Source organism: Empidonax traillii, unplaced genomic scaffold, assembly GCF_003031625.1.
Source record: "Empidonax traillii isolate 1590-97213 ecotype Southwest subspecies unplaced genomic scaffold, ASM303162v1 scaffold519:size850040, whole genome shotgun sequence".
NCBI lineage: Eukaryota > Metazoa > Chordata > Aves > Passeriformes > Tyrannidae > Empidonax > Empidonax traillii.
The window spans coordinates 511,612-529,638 of record NW_020955712.1 but is presented as its reverse complement, the minus strand read 5'-3'; the positions used below and the strand labels follow the sequence as shown (position 1 = coordinate 529,638).

Sequence of the window (18,027 nt, the reverse complement as noted above, 5' to 3'; positions counted from 1 at the left end):
AAAAAACCACCTTCAAAGATTTACCTCAGTAGATTTCTAAATTGTATGTTGCTGGAGGCTGAGAGATGTATTCATGGGGAGGATCTCCCTATTCTTCTCTTGTTCCGTTCAAGCATCCATCCCAGCCTGCTTTCAGACAGAAGGGTGAGCTGGCCAGGCTTTTCATGTGGCCAAGACTGGTTATTCAGAAGAGGATGGATCCAACAACTTCCCATGTACTGGGGAGCTGTGTCGGGTTTCGGGCTGTTGTGATCAATGGAATTTTGTGGCAGAAATTGTGTAAACTGTGGGTGGAAGTGGGAGCTGTTGCAGCTTTTGGTAATGGAAGACTGGGGAAGAGAAGCTGCCATTCTGAGGCCCCCCAAGTATGTGTGCAGGGGTTGTGCTTCAGCCCTCTCTTTGTGCTTTCTCTGGTCATTAAACAGCAGAGTGGGTTTGGATTATCTGCACCCGTGCCACAGTGGAACCATGAGTGTAATTTTTGACAATGGCATGGAGAGGCAGGACAAGGGGGAATGGTTTCCCACTGCCAGAGGGCAGGGTTAGATGGGATATTGAGAAGGAATTCCTGGTTCTGAGGCTGGACAGGCCCTGGCACAGGTTGCCCAGAGAAGCTGTGGCTCCCTCTGGATCCCTGGAAGTGTCCATGGCCAGGTTGGATGTGGCTTGGAGCAACCTGGGATAGTGGGAAGTGTCACTGCCCATGGAATTGGGGTGGAATGAGATGATCTTTAAGGTCCCTTCCAACCCCAGCCACTGTGGGATTCTGTGATCCCCATCATCAGATGGCACTCAAGATCCACCTGAGCAGAAGGTGCGTGTTACACTCTGGGTCACTTTGACAACCCTCTGCTCCAGCCAGTTCCACCCACCGATTGGTGAGAGATTCTTTGATCCTAAACTGCAGTCCAGATTTGTGTTTCATGCGGAAAAACTAACAGACAGCATGGTAGCGTTCCATATTAAAGAAATATGACCAAAATACAGAATACGTGAGGTCTGTAATGAGTTTTGGACACCACAACAGTTGCCAGCTTGCCTTGTCAAGAATATATAAAATAGATATGACATATATTGACTTTAATACTTACTGTTTTTACTCTGTTGCACATAATGTTCTCGTCAACCAAAAGGAAGCATGGAAGAGGTGAAAAGGCTAAAAGTTTGATGGAGAATTAGTTGGAAAATATTCGGAGGAGGTAGTTATGAGTACTTAATAGTGCAGATAGAAAGAGGCATCTGCTCTTGTTCTATGTGGGTATGGAAATGGAGAATAGCCCAGAGGCGTCCTCTAAACCTACTCATGCTGGTGATATCTTTACTGGGTTTAGAATCATAGAATCATTTAGGTTGGAAAAGCCCTCCAAGATTGTGGAATCCATCTGTTCCCTCAGCGCTGCCAAGGCCACCACTCGCCCACGTCCCCAAGTGCCACATCCACACGGCTTTTAAACCCCTCCAGGGATGGGGACTCAACCACTGCCTTGGGCAGCTGTGCCAATGCCTGACAGCCCTTTCCATGAAGAACTTTTCCCAATATCCGACCTTTAACATCCCCTGGCACAGCTGGAGGCCGTTCCCTCTCCTCCTGTCCCCTGTTCCCTGGGAGCAGAGCCTGACCCCCACCTGGCTCCCCGCTCCTGTCAGGGAGTTGGAGAGACAGAAGTTTCCCCCTGAGCCTCCTTTTCTCCAGGCTGAGCCCCCCCAGCTCCCTCAGCTGCTCCTGCTGCTCCAGACCCTTCCCCAGCTCCGTTCTCTTCTCTGGACATGCTCCAGAACCTCAAAGTCTTTCTTTCAGGGTGAAGTAAGAGCTGTAGAAAACAGGAGCTCTGAAGGTGCTGATTTGCCAAAGGAAGGTGAAAGTGATGTGACATTTTTCAAATAAAACGTTGCTGTGAAAGGAAGTGGAGTAATCTTTTTCACATACTTGTGGGTTCTCAGGTCATAAGGAAAGACTTTCCAAGATTAATAATAACGAAGCACTGTGGTAGGTTTCCAGGGATTTCAGCGTTGGAGACCTCTGGATAGGAGACATTTGGCAGGATGGCACTGGGGCAGAGGACAGACCAGAACAGATCTGTAGGCACAGATGGATATGGATGGAGGTGGCCCTGCAGCTCCTCCAGAGCTCTGACCAGAGCAGGAATTGCCAGGGTTACCTGGGGTACAGACCTGGCCACAGTAACCCTGGATTGCACCTCAGTATTTATGCCATTCCATTTACTCTGGAGAGTAAGCACTGTGTGCATCATCACTGAGGCAAGAATGGGTAAATGTCTAAGGGTTGTCAGTGTATAGAACACTTTTTATTGAAAACTGCTCATTTGCCTCTGGGTTTTTATAAATGATCTAAAAATCACCATTGCCAGCGGACTGGGGACATATGGGAACCATTAATGCTGTACAGAAGAAACTGAAATCAAAATACCTTCTGTTTCCTATTAATTTACTTTTCATTTTAGAAAGCCATCTTAATAGGATATTGTGCATCTTGTTTAGCTAAATGGGATATTCTTCCTCTGGATGGTGACCAGAGAGGAATGTTATGGTTCCTCTTCTGGCCTTGTGCAGAAATATTTCAGCTGGGAACTGTCTGTGTGCCTCTGCTTCAGAGGTGGTCTGTATCTTGGTCAACAGCTTCAGATGTGTCAGGAATTTGGTGGGGGATCTTCGCCCATCATTCCTATGGATGCATTTGGTTCATGGCCACGACGAGAACTCCTTGGCTTTCATTGCTCTCATATTTCCTAGGAGCGAGCGGCAGATACCGTGTGGTTGGGCAGGCCTGACTGGGAGCTGCTGGAATTTTGTTTGCAAAATAGTCTGATAGGAATCAGGAGGTCGGGGGCAATGGCTTAGTGATGCAAAGGACTCGATTGGTGCAATTTCCTACTAGGAATTTAATTCTCCAAAGGCACTTCCCTGCTAGTTTTTAAACTCAGTTGAGTTGATTTGGCTCTGTTGTAGCAACTCCTATTGCAAGACCTGCAGGACTTGAGATCTAACTTTTCATGGTTTTTCTTAAAATGTCCATAGGAAAATCTTGATCCTACTGATTACTTGAGCCTGGTTAAATATTCCAAGGGGGGGGTTTTTTTGTTGTTGTCGTTTAGGGCTTTTTTGTCTGTCTTTTTTCCTCCCCACGCCTCACCACTTTCTTTGCTAATAGTGGGGAGAGAAGAGCATAGCATCTTGAAAAGTTCACATGTCTTTGAACACGCTCCTCTTTTCAAGGTGAACCTGAAAAGCTTCAGTACTTCAAGCTCACTGATAAACCTCTTGTGTTTCTCCTGGTATTGAATCACCTGGAGCTGTTTCATCCCTTCTTAGGTCAGGGAGGGTTGGCTTTGCCTCCCTTTTGCTCCAGGTGTGACTGTTGGCTACTGAATGCAGCTGTGATTTATGTTTTTCTACTTAGCTGAAGTGCTAATCCTGTGGTGCTTTACGACAAGAGGTTTGTTTTCTTCTTTTCTTCTCCTTTCAGTACTGCCATCAGTACCTCATATCACTCTTGAAGTGGTGAGCATGGCTGGAAATAAAAATACCCAGTGTCAAAATGTGTGTTTTTCTCTTTCAATCCCTTTCAATTGAAGGGGGGGAAAAATTATAAAAATTGACAAAAAACAGGTTCAAAATGTTTTCATTTTTGTGCCGAATGATTTTTTTTTCTTCCCTCTTTCAGAGCTGACCTTTACAGTTGCAGGCAGAGGAGGCAGCAGCGCTTCGTGCTGTTATTTTTAGCTGGAGGAGAAAGAGAGTAGCTGTGGTGTTAGTTAGGCAGTGCCACTGCCTGGGCTGCCACGGGCCCCCTGGCACTTCAGCATCCACTGACAGAGTCCAGGTGGGGAAAACATCTTGCCCCTGATGCCTCTGCTGCTTGGTGCATGCTGTAGTAAAGAGAAATACTTCTTTTCTTCAGCCTTGCAGCCCGATTGAAAGCAATAGTTGGGTGAAATTAATAGACACTGTGGTTGTTCCCTCATAATTTAAAAAAAAAAAAAATAAAAAAATCTCCAAAACATAAAATATTGCTTTTGAATGAAAAATGCCTCAAAATCCTTCTGATCTTTTTCTTGTAGTGCTTTTAATCTCCAACAATACCTTGTAAGTTTATTTTTTAGAAAACAAAGGGACTAAAGATGAGTTTCTTGGGGAAAATTGACCTCTAGGAAGGAATTCTTTCCTGTGAGGGTGGTGAGGCGCTGGCACAGGTTGTCCAGAGAAGCTGTGGCAGCCCCTGGATCCCTGGAAGTGTCCAAGGCCAAGTTGGATGTGGCTTGGAACAACCTGGGCTAGTGGAAGGTGTCTTGGAAGTGGAAGGTCTTCGAGGTCCCTTCCAACCCAAACCATTCCATGAGCCTGTGATTAGAACCAATTTTGGAAATCACTATAGAAAACAGTTTTTGTTTCTAAATATGAATGGCATTTTAATACAAAGCCTGGAAATTCCTGAGCCAGTGGTGACCAGGCCCTCCTGCCCATCACACCACAGGTCTGGGTACCTTGCACAGCCAGGATTAGACTCTGCACTGTGCCAGTCACTTTCAGTGCGTTGTTTTATCTGGACAGTCATCAGATATTCCTGATGAGGGGCTGTCTAATCCAGGATTAGACATGCCTTTTAATCTTTCTTAATATGGAAGCCAGACTGGAGGGAGAGCTCTTCAGAACAGGTTACGTTCCTTGCATGGAGAGGCCTTTCAGCACTCAGCGGGACTTGGATACAAGTAATTCACAGCAACTTGTGGAATTTCTTCTTGTTCCTCTTCTTAGAGCAGTCTTTGCAGTTGTTTTCTATTTGTTTAGCCCAGTTGCCCAAATAATGGGAAAATTAATTTTCAGAATATCAAAATGACACCATCTCTCAGCCTTGTTTATTTGCCCTAAGATCTGGGGGTGTTTTTTTATGCATTACAGTCATATGCTCAGCATTGGTCTTTAAAACAGGTACTAAAACCTGAAACTCATTTACTATTATTCACCCAGTTTGTTTTTTCTGGTTCATTTTCTTTTTAATTGGATAAAGAGTTGAAATCTGTTAATTTTCATTATTATTTTAAATGCAGCTGTTACTTAATGATGGGAGATAATTAAAGCTCTTTCAAAGGAAAAGGCTACTCTTTCTTAAATTTTAAGCTTTTATATTTTTACATTTGGCCAGATTAGTAGGTAAAGTCTTAGACTGTCTGCTACAGAGGGAGCTTGGGCAGTAGGGATGTAATGCTGGATGCTTTTTGGTTTTATTCCTGATACAGTGGTAATAAGCAAATACCTCTTTTAGGATCTTCTCTGCATAAGACTCATCTTCTTCTTTTTTATTTTTCTTTTGTCTTATTTGATTTGGGGTACTCGTTGGGTACCCTCTTGGAGTATTGTGCTCTCAAGGTCCAAAAGAGAGTAACTCCAGTTCTTTACTGTTTGAAGTAGTAAGACAAATAACACCTACAGGTAAGTAGTATTGTTAAAGTTGGTATTTTTAATTTCAGTCATCAACCGTGTATCAAAAATAGCCATTCAAAGTGCTGTGAAATGCTGACGTAGCCTGAAAATACTGGAAGCCTGTCTTGCTTTTGTTCTTTGTGAAATATTACCCGGCTGAGATTAGTACCTTTACCACAAAAACATAAGTCTTTTAAAAACAGGCTAAGATTGAAGGGTTTGACTTTCCAAAATAGGAAACGTCAGAATTCAGGTAATATCTGTGAGCCTCATTCAGGTTTTTTACGTGTTTGCATCATGATAGTATTTTATCCTTTTGATTAAAAGCTAAACACCGAATTTTGCTTTTGTTGTGGTTTAGCAGAACTTGAGCTAACAAGGCAGCGCCAGTGGGATGGATTCCCTGCAGGAGCCTGCCCTGGGCGAGGATGGGTTTCACCAGTGATTACTGACAATAGAGGAGTGTTGAAATGCAGGAAGATGTTTTTTTCTTTCGAAGTTTGCGGGCAACTTGCTCGTTCCTCTCCGAGCTGTGCATCCTCCACCAGCAATTTGTCCCAGACTCTTTGCCAAAACCATGTCAGCCTCGCTCCGAGGTCCTCACGCTCTTTGCACAAGCTCTTTCTTGCCGTTTTCCTATGTTATTTCTGGTCCCTCCCTCCAGCCCCTTTGCTTATGAACTCAGCATGTCTTCCTACTCCTGTTTTTTTTTTTTTGGTTGTTTTTTTTTTTTTTTTTTTTCCCAAGGAACAGAGATCACAGAGATCCGACAGGTCCTTATCTGTAAGAATGTAAAAACTTACCTGCAGCATCTGCCAGCGGCAGTGAAATTCTCCCTTTCTCTTCAGCTATGGAGATAATCGTAGGGACAGCACAGAAGGTTAAACCTGAATTTTCTCTTGACTGATTTCCATACTTCTGTTGTTTGAAACAGAACAGGAAAAAAGCCCACCAAAACCCCCCAAAAAGCAACTATTCTGCTTCTATCTAACTCGGTGCAAGTTTCTAGAGATCCCAGCAAGTCTCCCAGCTCAAAACAAGGGCTGGGCTTTCGGGGGGGGGGGGGGGGGGGGGGGGGGGGGGGGGGGGGGGGGGGGGGGGGGGGGGGGGGGGGGTGGAGGGGTGGTGGTGTCACAAAAAGGAACAACAAATTTGAATCTCACAGTAATCGAGCCATCAACTGTCTTTGTTTTATGAACAGCAGCTGAGCTGGGAGGCATAATTAGGGTAATGGTTTCTGGCTCCAGCTGTGTCTCACTACAGAACAAAGAGAGCTCAGCAGAGATTTTGTAGTGTAATACACTTTTTCCCCCTTCTACTTGGGAGAATTAACAAAGATTACTCGATGGACTGGGGCTGTGATTCAGTTACAAGTGGACATGAGTATTTCTCCGTGGAGAGTGTGTCTGAAGTGGATGGGATTTTGGGGAACTACCGGCAGCATTACCATGAGGGAAAGCTGTGCTTGCCTCCAGCCCAGGGGTACCCAGGTGCTCAAGTGTAGACAGGTTCTACCAAGTGGCTCTTGTGATACTTCCAGAGGACTCTAAGTAGGTGTTGAAATTCTTCCCTGGACCCTTTTTGTGTTGTTTTGAGTTCTGGATCCCCTGTGTGACTGCGGAGTTCCTCTGGGATAAGGGATGGGGTTTGCAAAGTGTGTTCTTTTTGGATGAAAGGAGCTATAGAAATGGAGGTTTTCTGATGTCCCACATGGAGAACTGCCGGTGGGATGTCTGCTTCTGGTGTGACCTACTGAGCTTGGAGAGGGATAAAAGTTAAAGCCTGACCTTACTGAGTTTGAGTTCTAGCTAACAAGGACCAGCTGGGTCACAGAAAAGGGGGTGGGGAGGGAAATATGGGGAAAATCAGCTTGGCCTCACCAGGGAGGTGACTGGGGGATGTGAACATTGAGAGGGAACGTGCAGGTCCTTGGGCCTGGAATCCGTAATGGGGAAGGTACCTGGGGCAATTTGGGTCATTAATCTGAAGAGAAGGGGAACTTTGTGGACTTTTTTTTTTCCCATTCACTTGCTGTGGCTTTGAGTGCTACAAAAAAACCCCCAGGAAATCATGTAGGCTCTCATACTGAGATATTTAATAGTTGTCATAAGGCCTTTTGTCCAGGAGTCATTGAAACTGTAATGATTTTACTTTAATGCTCGACAGTCAGAGTAAAATTTCTAGCTCAAATTATAAAAAGACTGGAAGACCTAAAAAATCCTGATGTGCAGAACTGACAGATAAGAAGTATAGGCATATGTCAGTGCACAGTACTTGAAAATGTAAATTTATTAATTCAGCTGTGTGTGTTAAATTGTAAAATCATCTGTCTGTTAAAAATGACTGCGGGAGGATGCCGAGAATTGTGCTAACTTGACATTAACAAAGTCTCCCTGGCTGTGACACAAGCAGTAACAAGTAAGAAGCACAGATACAGCGATGCTGAGAAAGAAGATGACAGCTTCGTGTGTAAATTGATACAAAGATCTCTTCATTTCTATTTATTTATGTGCTCTCTGATGTTTCATTCCAGGTGATCAGCTTTTTCAGCTCCCGATTAGAGCAAGCTGGAGCTGAGCTGTCGGTGGAGCGAGTTCTGGAAATCATCAAGCAGGGAGCTGTTGCTTTGCCCAAAGACAGGCTAAGAGTAAGTGCTCAAGACCTCATCAATTAAAGTGTACTGTTCCAATCAATTACTCATATTTGTCCTTTGTATCCATAACGTCAAAGCATCGTTTCTCCTTTCAATAGTGACTGATAAGTGATTACGCTGTCAATGGCCATATGTGTATGTTTGAATTTAAATTCCTAATTTCTGCTAAATGTTTGGGTGAGTTTTCATGATTAGCTATTAAATTGAAGCATGTGGAGGAATTAAAATTTGCTGAAGCTAAGGTGTTCTTCGCCGCATCTTGGAGAAGCAGCCTCACCTCTCCATCTGTTGTTTGGTTATGTTGTAACCAAATTTTGATAAATTTTTTTTTTCAGTTAATTTATTCTTCTTTCTCTAGTGTTTTGCACCTCCTTCTGGGTCTGTATCAAATGCTATAAAAATAAATTTTTGGGGCTTTAGTTAAGAATCACCCAACCTAGTGAAAATCAGTTCAGGACCTGTAAAGTCTGGTCAACATGATGATGAGCTTTCTGTGTAATCCTGAGCAGTCCTCTCCATTCTCTTCTGAGAATCTCTCAGATCTCTTGAGGGATTTACCAACTTGACAGGTTTTGTGAGGCTAAAATCCAGTAATGGCTGTGTGGTGTTTGAATACTGCAATAAGGAAATCTGTGTAAGTAGGTAAGTAAGTAAATGGGAGTTATGTGTGTTTTTTAAACACAATGAATTTTGCTTCTCTGTTATGCCAAGTGTATTTTAAACATGGCCTGCCCTCGGCAGAACTATTTTGTTCCTGCTCTGCGATAAGAGAGTGAGAGTGTCTTCTCAAGACCCATTTCTTTCGTGGTAACTTTAGGAAAATATCATCTAATAAGGCACACTGAGTCCGCACGGCCATTGGCGACGGCTGGTAATTTATTTATACCCTGGTAATTTTGAAACACCCAGTGGGAATTGTCTAGCTGGCTCCATGTACTAATGTCTTTCCTACAGTTCCCCGTGTCCCTGAGAAGGCACGTATTTAGTCACTCAGACTGAATTACTTTGGGAGAGGTTGGTCTATAGTCCGAGGCCCTGAGCCGCAGTACAGGAATAGCCTGAGTAACACCAGAGGAGTTGTTGGATCCAAACCCAGCCCTTCAGGCTGTGTCCTTGCTACTCAGGGATGCTGTGAATGCAGAGGAACACTGGAACTTTGGCTTTGTCTGTGACAGCTTATTCTTATGTGCAGATTGTTGAAAGCCCTTACGCTGAGGCTGCAGTGATTCCTTCTTGACGTAGAGCCATCACCCAATAAATTCACTGCTTATGAAAAAAAATAAGGTTTCATCAGTTCCTTAGTGTGCCACATCGGCTCACGTGTCAGGCCGCAATTTACAGAAATGCTGTTTCTGGAGTGAAATCCCATCAAGTTTAAATTTTCTGCGTTAATGATATACAGTATTCAAAATTATATATTGCCACTTAAAGCAACAAACCAACAGCTTGTGACACACCAAGCTCTGCAAGTCCTCACCAAGCAGTCGAGTACCTCCAGTTTTTAGGATGCTTTGTGTGGCTTGGAGAAATTCCCTTTCCTGTGGAGGACTTGAGTTTGGGGACAGAGTTATCAAGTGAACACAGCCAACCAGGCAGGTAATTCTTCCATACTGCCCACTTACTTACACTGACTGGGTTTTGTCTTTTCTTTTTCTTTTTTTTTTTTTTAATAATAATTCTGCTGAGCAGCAGTTTGGCCATGTATTTGTACATGCAAATGACATCCTTCCTTTGCACAGACAGTGATGATGAGCAGTGTGTGTTTCCCTCCTGTAGAAATGACCTTGTGAGTCTGGGTGCCCCCTGTCCTTGTACCTCTCTCGCAGGAGAGTCTCGCAGTTCCTCACGCCGTCCCACTTCAGTCTCTGAGGTTTTCAGGGGAAGCTATTCTAAAGCTTGACAAACTCATATTAAGATCAGACTGAAGATATAGTTACACAATAACTCTGGCAACTCTGAGGAATTTTCAGCAGCTAAATAAAGGAGAAAGCTTTAATCCACATGTCTTTAATGACACTCTCTGGGCAAGTCTGGATGGGTGGGAGCAGCCCTGCCCACACTCGCTTTGATGGCACCTTTCAGAGAATTACAGAGAGTGAGAAGGTCCCCCCTGAGCCTCCTTCTCTCCAGGATGAGCCCTCCCAGCTCCCTCAGCCGCTCCTGCTGCTCCAGACCCGTCCCCAGCTCTGTTGCGTGCTCTGGACGTGTTCCAGCATCTCAGTGTCCTTCTTGTGAGGGGCCCAGAACTGACCCCAGGATTCGAGGTGCAAATAGGATGGGGGTCAACTTGAGCCCAGCCAGCTTGGACAGCGTCTGGAGGAATTACAAATCTGTTGCATCCGTGTTGACACAACCAACATGTAATTATAATGTGCAAAGCTGTGGAGTTCAACCCTGAGAACTGATGGATCAGCTTCGCAGTTAATTGCTAATTAATTTTTAAGCCATCCTTGCCTTTTGCCACAGCATACTGAAGCGCTCTGAAGTACAAGAGACCCTGCAGAGATATTATTCCTGCCTCCTAGAAATAACCATCTTCAGCTGAAGCACTCCGGGGGAGGCATTTGAAACATGGGTGTGATTTGGAAAAAAGGAGGAGGACTAAAGGACTCCGTTGTTTCCCTGCAGCTCAGACAATGATGGGTTTTTCTCTTATGTAAAGTACCTAATGTATGCACGGATGTTTTCAAGTGAATGTTTTCAAGTTGCTTATCTTGGCCTTTGTCGAGGAAGTGAGCATTCAAGAGGCGTTACATGCACTCCGGTCCTGAGTCTGTTGCTTAGCCCATAGTTCAAACATGAATCAACTGTCAACTAAAAATAACAGCACTTAGATCCACGATCCTGATCTGCATAATGGAGCTTATCAGTTTTGTAGCACACCCTGGTGCTCCTGCTCCCTTTTCACTGTGGGAAGCAGCACGGGAAGCAAAGTGAGCATGTGTGGTAGGAGTAGGTCATGGATAAATATATATGTGTGTGTGTGTCTGTGTTAGGAAAGATACCTTGCATTTTCTTAGCAAATAATTGTTGGGAAATGGGAGATCTAACTCAGATTTTCCTTCCAGTCCTGGAGCAGTCTGACTGGAGACAAACAATATAATTAACATTATTTTAAGCGTATGCTTTTAGCCTGTGCGCTGTGGAAGGCAGGGAAAGTCCAAACTGAGTAATTAGCCTTTTAGAAGACTTCTGCACGAACAGAGAGATAAAGGGCAGGTGCTGAAATCAAGAGCTGGTTATTTCTCCCTCAGTCTGTGGGAGGAGATAAATGAAGTTAATATGCCCGGGATGGAGGCAGAAGCCACGGCGTAGAGGTAGAGCTGTCTCCTTCGCAGACGAGCAGCCCACAATCCAGGCTCCCTGGTATATTGCAGAAGCTTATTAAAGGCAATTTAGAGATCACAGTGATAGGTGAAAATTGGCCTCGTTCGTTCCTTTTTTTTTTTCTTTTTTTTTTTTTTCTTTAAGTTCTCAGGCTGCCTCTCTTCCCTTTTGGTGAACTATCTGTACTTTCTGGATTAGGAGCGTGAGAGAAGTGGGACTGTGTCTGGAGCCTGCGAGTTATCTCAGGGTTTCAAGGGGAGTTAGCCAGCAGATAATCACTCTTTTGCAATAAGTGGGAAAACTTGTTTCAAATGCCAGCTAGTGACTGGAAGCTGACATTTGGGTTCATGGAATGATCACACTTGGGAGGCCACGTTTAATGCTTTGTAAAAGAAAAGTTCCCATTAGCAAAGCCACTTAAGGTAGAGATTTGATTTTCATGAGCATTTTCTGAGCTGCTTGTGTTTTTCTCCTATGCCTTTTCTCCCCATGTCAATGAGTATTTTGTCATCAGTGTGTGCTCTGTCAGATGTTCTTCGTGTGCTATGCAGATGTGCCATTATGCCATCATCTTGCACCTTTTTGGTATGGTACAAAATTCAATATTTATTAAAGTGCATTTGAGTTCGATGGGCATTAAAATTTCACATAATATGTAAAAGGAGCAGAGGTAGAAGCCTTCAGTCTCTTGACAGAACAAGTTTCGCTTTAGGTGTTAAAAGCACTTCTCATGTGTTTCCCCTTCTATTAACGATGTACTTCCAACTCCATCGGCTTCCATCTCTTTCGCTGGAGAAAGCTCCTAATCACTGAGGCACCAAAGCACAGGGCAAGAGTAAATTGTCATCAGAGTTATAGCAGATGCTGCCTGGGACCTGGAAACCAGAGCACCTTTGTGTCCTGAGCACATCACTGTGGGGAAGCAGCACCATGGTGCCCCAGAAGTTCAACCACTGAAAATGTCATAAAAATAACATGGTTGTTGACTGAGGAGGCAGTGAATTAGACAGGGGATTTCAAGCTTAGGTATTTTCATAGAATATCATTTAGGTTGGAAAATGCCTCCGAGACCATCGAGTCCAGTCATCCCACAGCGCTGCCAAGGCCACCATGGTCCCAAGTGCCACATCCACAGGGCTTTTCAACCCCTCCAGGGGTGGGGACTCCACCACTGCCCTGGGCAGGACAGCCCTTTCCATGGAGAAATTTTCCCTAATATCCAATCTAAGCCTCCCCTGGCACAACTTGAGGCCGTTTCTCCTTGTCCTGTCCTTTGTTCCCTGGCAGCAGAGCCCGACTCCTCCACCTGGCTCCACCCTCCTGTTAGGGAACTGGAGAGAGAGAGAAGTTTCCCCCTGAACCTACTTTTCTCCAGGCTGAGCCCTCCCAGCTCCCTCAACCACTGCTCCTCAGACTTGTGCTCATGGAAAATCTGGAAAGAGAAGTAGCCATAAAAGAAAGTGCATGTGAAGTCCCCACTACGAAAGGAGCCTAAGAAATTTCTTGGTGTGGGTACTGAGCTGTCTCTAGAATGGTTTTTTTGCCTCTGCAGATGCTTCTCCCAGGGAGGAGGACCAACATCTGTTCAGCAGTCAGTTGTGCCATCACACCATGAAGAAGGATAAGACATGGTCAGCACTCACACAGCATCACAGATTGCAAAGGAAATTGTTAAAGTTTCCTATATATGCATCCTGTTGATCCCATTGCCCCACCTTCTATTAGGGTTGCTCCTGATGATTTTTTTTTCCTCTGGAGTCCTGCTGTCTGTAGTCCTGAGTGGTTGTTATTTGGCCATGGCCAGGTGATGGATTCACAGTGCAGATCAGTGGTCTTTAATGATCTAAATTAAACCTTGGGGCAGATCTGTAATTGCTCTAAAAACTGCATACAGCTTTCTTGTGTTTGTTTTACTGCTGTAACAGTTCCTTGCTGCAGTGGGTTTGGGTGAAACAGTGCAAAAATTAACCCTGTGTGACACCATAAAGAGGTAGGGACAGAGGAGTTACAGAAACCAGCAACTCCTTTACAGATGTCCAGGGCACAGCACTAAGCAAGAGAGACAGAAAAAAACTTCCTTAAAAAATAAATTCATACAGTTCTTCCTGATATTTATCTTTTTCTTTTTTTTTTTTTTTTTTTTTTTTTTCCCCTCTGGCTGAAAGGTCAAAGATCTTATTATAGTGGAAGTTGATTGTGTCTAATACATCCTTCGGTCTGACGCTAGGCAGGCGCCTATAACACAGACTTCCTCTTGCTGACCCTCGGCTGCTGTTAACCCTTAACCTGAAGAAGATCAGATTAGTGAGAGAAGTGTAAGAAACTTTTAAACAGAGTGCTTTTTGGGCCTTTCCAGAACACCAACCATATGCTGAGAATATTTATGGATCGTGTATTTCCTTCTGACGGTTTATGCCCTCAATTAAGATGTCAGACTTCCCTGCTTCCGTGAGCTGACCTGTGAGTGATGGACAATAATTCACGTTTCTTTTGAAGGCATTTGTTCTCAGAGATCTCGAGTAGAGAAGAACATGCTCCCCATCCCTTGAGAAATATTATTTTGGGTAATCAAAATTCCAAGGAGGAGGGGGGAGGAAATGATCTTGAAAGTTTTGATGGGCTTTGTGGTCAGAAAACAACTTATCATCGTGAAACCGTGAGCAGTCGAAGACATGTCTGCACTCAGCTGACTCTGCCTGATCTTACAGTGGGATTATAAACCTGTCTGTCTGTCTGAGCTGGGGCAAACCCTCATTCAGGTGCTTTTCTATTAATGTAAGCCTGGCCACTTAAATTGTTGAGAATGAGCTGAAACTAAACTGAATGACACCACTTTATAATAAGTGCATCCAAGCAAGAGTTTATATCATTTAAATCTATTTAATTAAATGGTGCAAATTTGTGTGTAGGCAAGATCTAAGGTACTTGAAAAATGTTATGGAAAAACTGTGATTATTATAGTGCTTGGAGTTAGATACTTGCTGACATAATGCATTGTATGGGAACTCTTGACTGTGCGTTTTAAAAACTTACAGAAAGAAAAATAGCTGCATTATCCCAGAAGGGAGCGAAAGCTTTGGGGTTTCAGTTCAGAAATAATTACCTCCCTCACTTTTGAACATTAATATGACAATCCACAGAAATGTGTCTTTGGTAGGAAGTAGACCTGAGTAGCTAGTTAAAATGTGTGGCGCGGCAATAAAAAAATTTACTTGTATACCTGATTGTTTGTAGCTACATGTAATGCAAATACAGCTGATGAGTTGGATTGAATACTAACAACACTTCATTTTCAGAAGCATCCTTCAGGTAAGATGGAAGAAATCAGTTAGAGGCTTTAGGGAAGGAGAAATAAATTATGCTGCAGTCCTTTGAAATGTAGTTTGCCTTGAAATTTACAATCCACGGTGCTTCGTATTGCTGGACTCAAGATGTTTGAAATGTTGGCATAGGCTGGTAGCGTTGGTGAGTCACTTATGAAACTTATTTATTTATTTTTCAAGGTTTGCTTTAATACTTTCATGTGAAAAAAAAAAAAAAAAAAAAACCAACCTGAACTCTTCATACGGTTACCTATTCCCGTAAGTGTTTGCACGGATTTTGACTGACACGCGGGTCAAGGTTTGGGTTTCTTTGGTGTGGTGTATGAGGAGCCCTTTGGCACACAAGGCCTGGGTTACAGCTGAGTGTTTTATCTGTTTGAGTGCTGCCAGGTCCAGCAGCAGTGGTGCGCGCTGTGGCGTTCGCAGCCTCTCTTTGGCACTCCCAAAGAGAGTTCGCTCGCGCTGTAACCGACACCATATTTTCGTGTTACTCTCAAGGCTCTTTGAAAAGGGGATGTGCTCCCCACCTTTCCCCGCTTGTCTTACAAATGTGAAAATTGTACGGCATCACAGTTTTTAATTATTTTTTTTTTTTTTTCCTTTTCCTAGCGTTACGGGGAAAAGGGACACCCCCCCCCCAAAAAAAAAAAAAAAAAAGAAAGAAAAAAAAAATCCCCACCCCTCAAATGAATCCAGGAAATCTAATTTTTCAAATGTGAGCGTTCCTGAGAACCCAGACAAGATAGGTTTGCTTTTACACAGCAGCTGTCAGTCAATTTTGGGATTAAAAACAGCTTTTTCACTTGAGTTTACTTCAGTGGTTATAAATTCTTCCATAGGGGCGGAGAAAAATAAACAGTAACTTTTGGCATTGTTGACTAGAACAAGAAAAAGAGAGAAAAAAACCCCAGCTATTTTATTTTGCTTGTCTGCCTGGCACACAGTTAAAAACATATTAATGCTTTTCTGACACCTCCCTATTGAAGAGTAATATAAACATCATTGCAGCATCAACATAGGAAAATATGCATTAGCAAACTCTTGAATCTCTGATCTTTAAACTGTTTCTTGTGTAATATCAGTTTCTTACTGTAAAGCAGCCAAAAATCCCTTTGAACAGAAAATAGTAATCATGCTTTCAACTTAGAGCGCTGTATAAAGCTTTTCTTCACAGATTAAGAATAAACTGAGAACTTCAGCCTTGTTTTCTTCCTAGTCACTGAAGCATTCATTTCCGTGGGGAAAATCCTGCCTTCATTGGAGAGTTTTGCTGTTGGTTCCAACATTCTTTAAGTTTGTCAAGCTACATCTTCATGCTTATGAGATGCCGCCAGGCATGATGTGAGCGGGACACCAGGCAGGACCCGAGAGTTTGTGTGTCCCGTGGTGGGGAGTACCTGGCTCTCAGTGACTGGTATTAATTAGGATGAAAGAAGGACTGCACTTCACTTTTCCCTGCCCTCTCCCTTATTTCCCTGGCTGCTGTTTTGTGGGCGTCGCGCTGATTGCGCAGTTGCTGAGAGAGCTGAGCTGTTGTGATGGTCAGCAGCGTGGTCAGGGTCTCGTGGCGTGGGGTCCTTGTGTTTCTTCCTGTGCTGTGTGTGAAGAGAGTGGGAAAGCTGAGCCTGTGGACTCCTGAGCGTTGACCAGCTGGGCTGAAGTGGTAATGGGGCCGTGATAACCAGTGAATGGTCAGTTCAGAGGAGCTGGCAGCGGGTCTTGGTTACCTGCACCAAAACCATTCAGCTCTTTCAAGCTCTCATGTTGAATAGTTCACGTCTCGCCATCCTTTTTGATGAGCAGTTTATCTTACAGGTTATAACTGAAATAGGACACTGTTGTCTAAATCCCTTTGATGTGTTTTGGCTGCTTGTTGTGTGTTTAAATTAGATATTGGCTGTGAGGATGGGGAGGCCCTGGCACAGGCTGCCTGGAGAAGCTGTGGCTGCCCCATCCCTGGAAGCGCCCAAGGCCAGGTGGGATGGGGCTTGGAGCAACGTGGGATAGTGATAGGTGTCCCTGCCTGGGGAGTTGGAGCAAAGTGAACGTGAAGGTCTGTTCTAACCCAAACCATTTTGTCATTCTGTGATATAAATGCTAATGTTGCAGTGCTGCGTTTTGATTATGTCAGCCAGTCCATGGAACTCCATACCCTGCAGCGTTATCCCCCAGTTTAAAGCCACATCCTGAAGAGAGGAGAGAGAAGACTATTTGTTTTCCTGCTGTAGTGTTTCTTGCTCGTTTTACGGTGTTGTATGTCAAGTCAGGTCAGTATTTGGTAGAGGCAGAGCAGTAGCTCAAAAAGGATTAAGGATCCTTTAGAGCCATCGGAGTTGTGAATATCAAAATGCTCCAAAGAAGGCCAGATCCTTCTTGTATCCCTTTTGGGTATTCCCTTTGCTCTTCTCATCTGAGGGCTAAAGGGTGCAATAATTAACGTGAGTAAAGTCATGGAAGGAGAAGTGGGAATGGGGAGTTTGTTTGGTCTAAGTGGGGGCGTTATGTCTCAAGTCCTGCTTTGATGTTCCTCCAAGGCTAGGTACCGTGTTTGCAGACCTGGGTAGATAGTGAGTATAGAGAACTGTCCTTTTTTTTTTTTATGTTATTGGCTTTTGTCACAGCCTTGAGCAGAAAGCATCAAAGATCCCAGCAGAGCCATGAGTAGGAGTGGGGTATGGTAAGGGGCAGACTCAGTCAGGTGGGTAGCAGTTCCCTTGGGAGCAAGAAAGAATGTATCCTGGGCTTTCCAAAGAACTAGGAAATGCAGTACAACTGGGTTCAGACACTTCAAGAACAAGCATAATATTTCTTTAGCTTACTCACCTTCCATTTCAGATGTTTTGTCTTTCAGTGATAGGATGTTCTGCATCCCAGGAAACTTCAAAACCGCAGTACTTTCTCCCTGTCCCCAAGACATCTGGTTGCACAGGGGGAGCTAATCAATTGCAGACGTTGTTGCTATAATAAGCCTGCGAGCCACTTGAAAAGTTACCCAGGATTTTGGTAATGAAGGGCCTGAAGTTATTATTTGAGCTTTTTTTTTTTCTTCTTCTTCGTTTTAACTTCCCTTCAGGGGTCATCAGACTGGCAATATTTTATTCTTTTTTTTACGAGCTCAAATTTTAGACTTTTGGAAGTTCAGATCTGTTTGTGTCAAGCTACTCGAATTTCCTGTAAAAGTGTTGTGAGTTGTGAATTGATTTGTAATAATATAAAAGTGAACATACGTCCAGATTAACTCTGTCTGAAAAAACTGTTGTTTAAATAGCTCAGAAACTCAGGGCT

The 18,027-nt window shown here is 43.8% G+C and overlaps 1 protein-coding gene across 4 annotated transcripts in view; it reads left to right on the top strand.

Moving 5' to 3' along the window:
* Positions 1-18,027, top strand: part of DYM (dymeclin) — a 206,929-nt gene that overhangs the window by 164,888 nt on the left and 24,014 nt on the right. For 3 of the 4 annotated variants that reach the window (XM_027896872.1, XM_027896874.1, XM_027896871.1), the window contains one exon: positions 7,973-8,086. In XM_027896872.1, the coding sequence (XP_027752673.1) occupies positions 7,973-8,086 (114 nt within the window). Of the gene's footprint in view, positions 1-7,972; positions 8,087-11,563; positions 11,652-18,027 lie in introns of those variants that run through there. The other variant, XM_027896873.1, reaches the window with a different exon arrangement.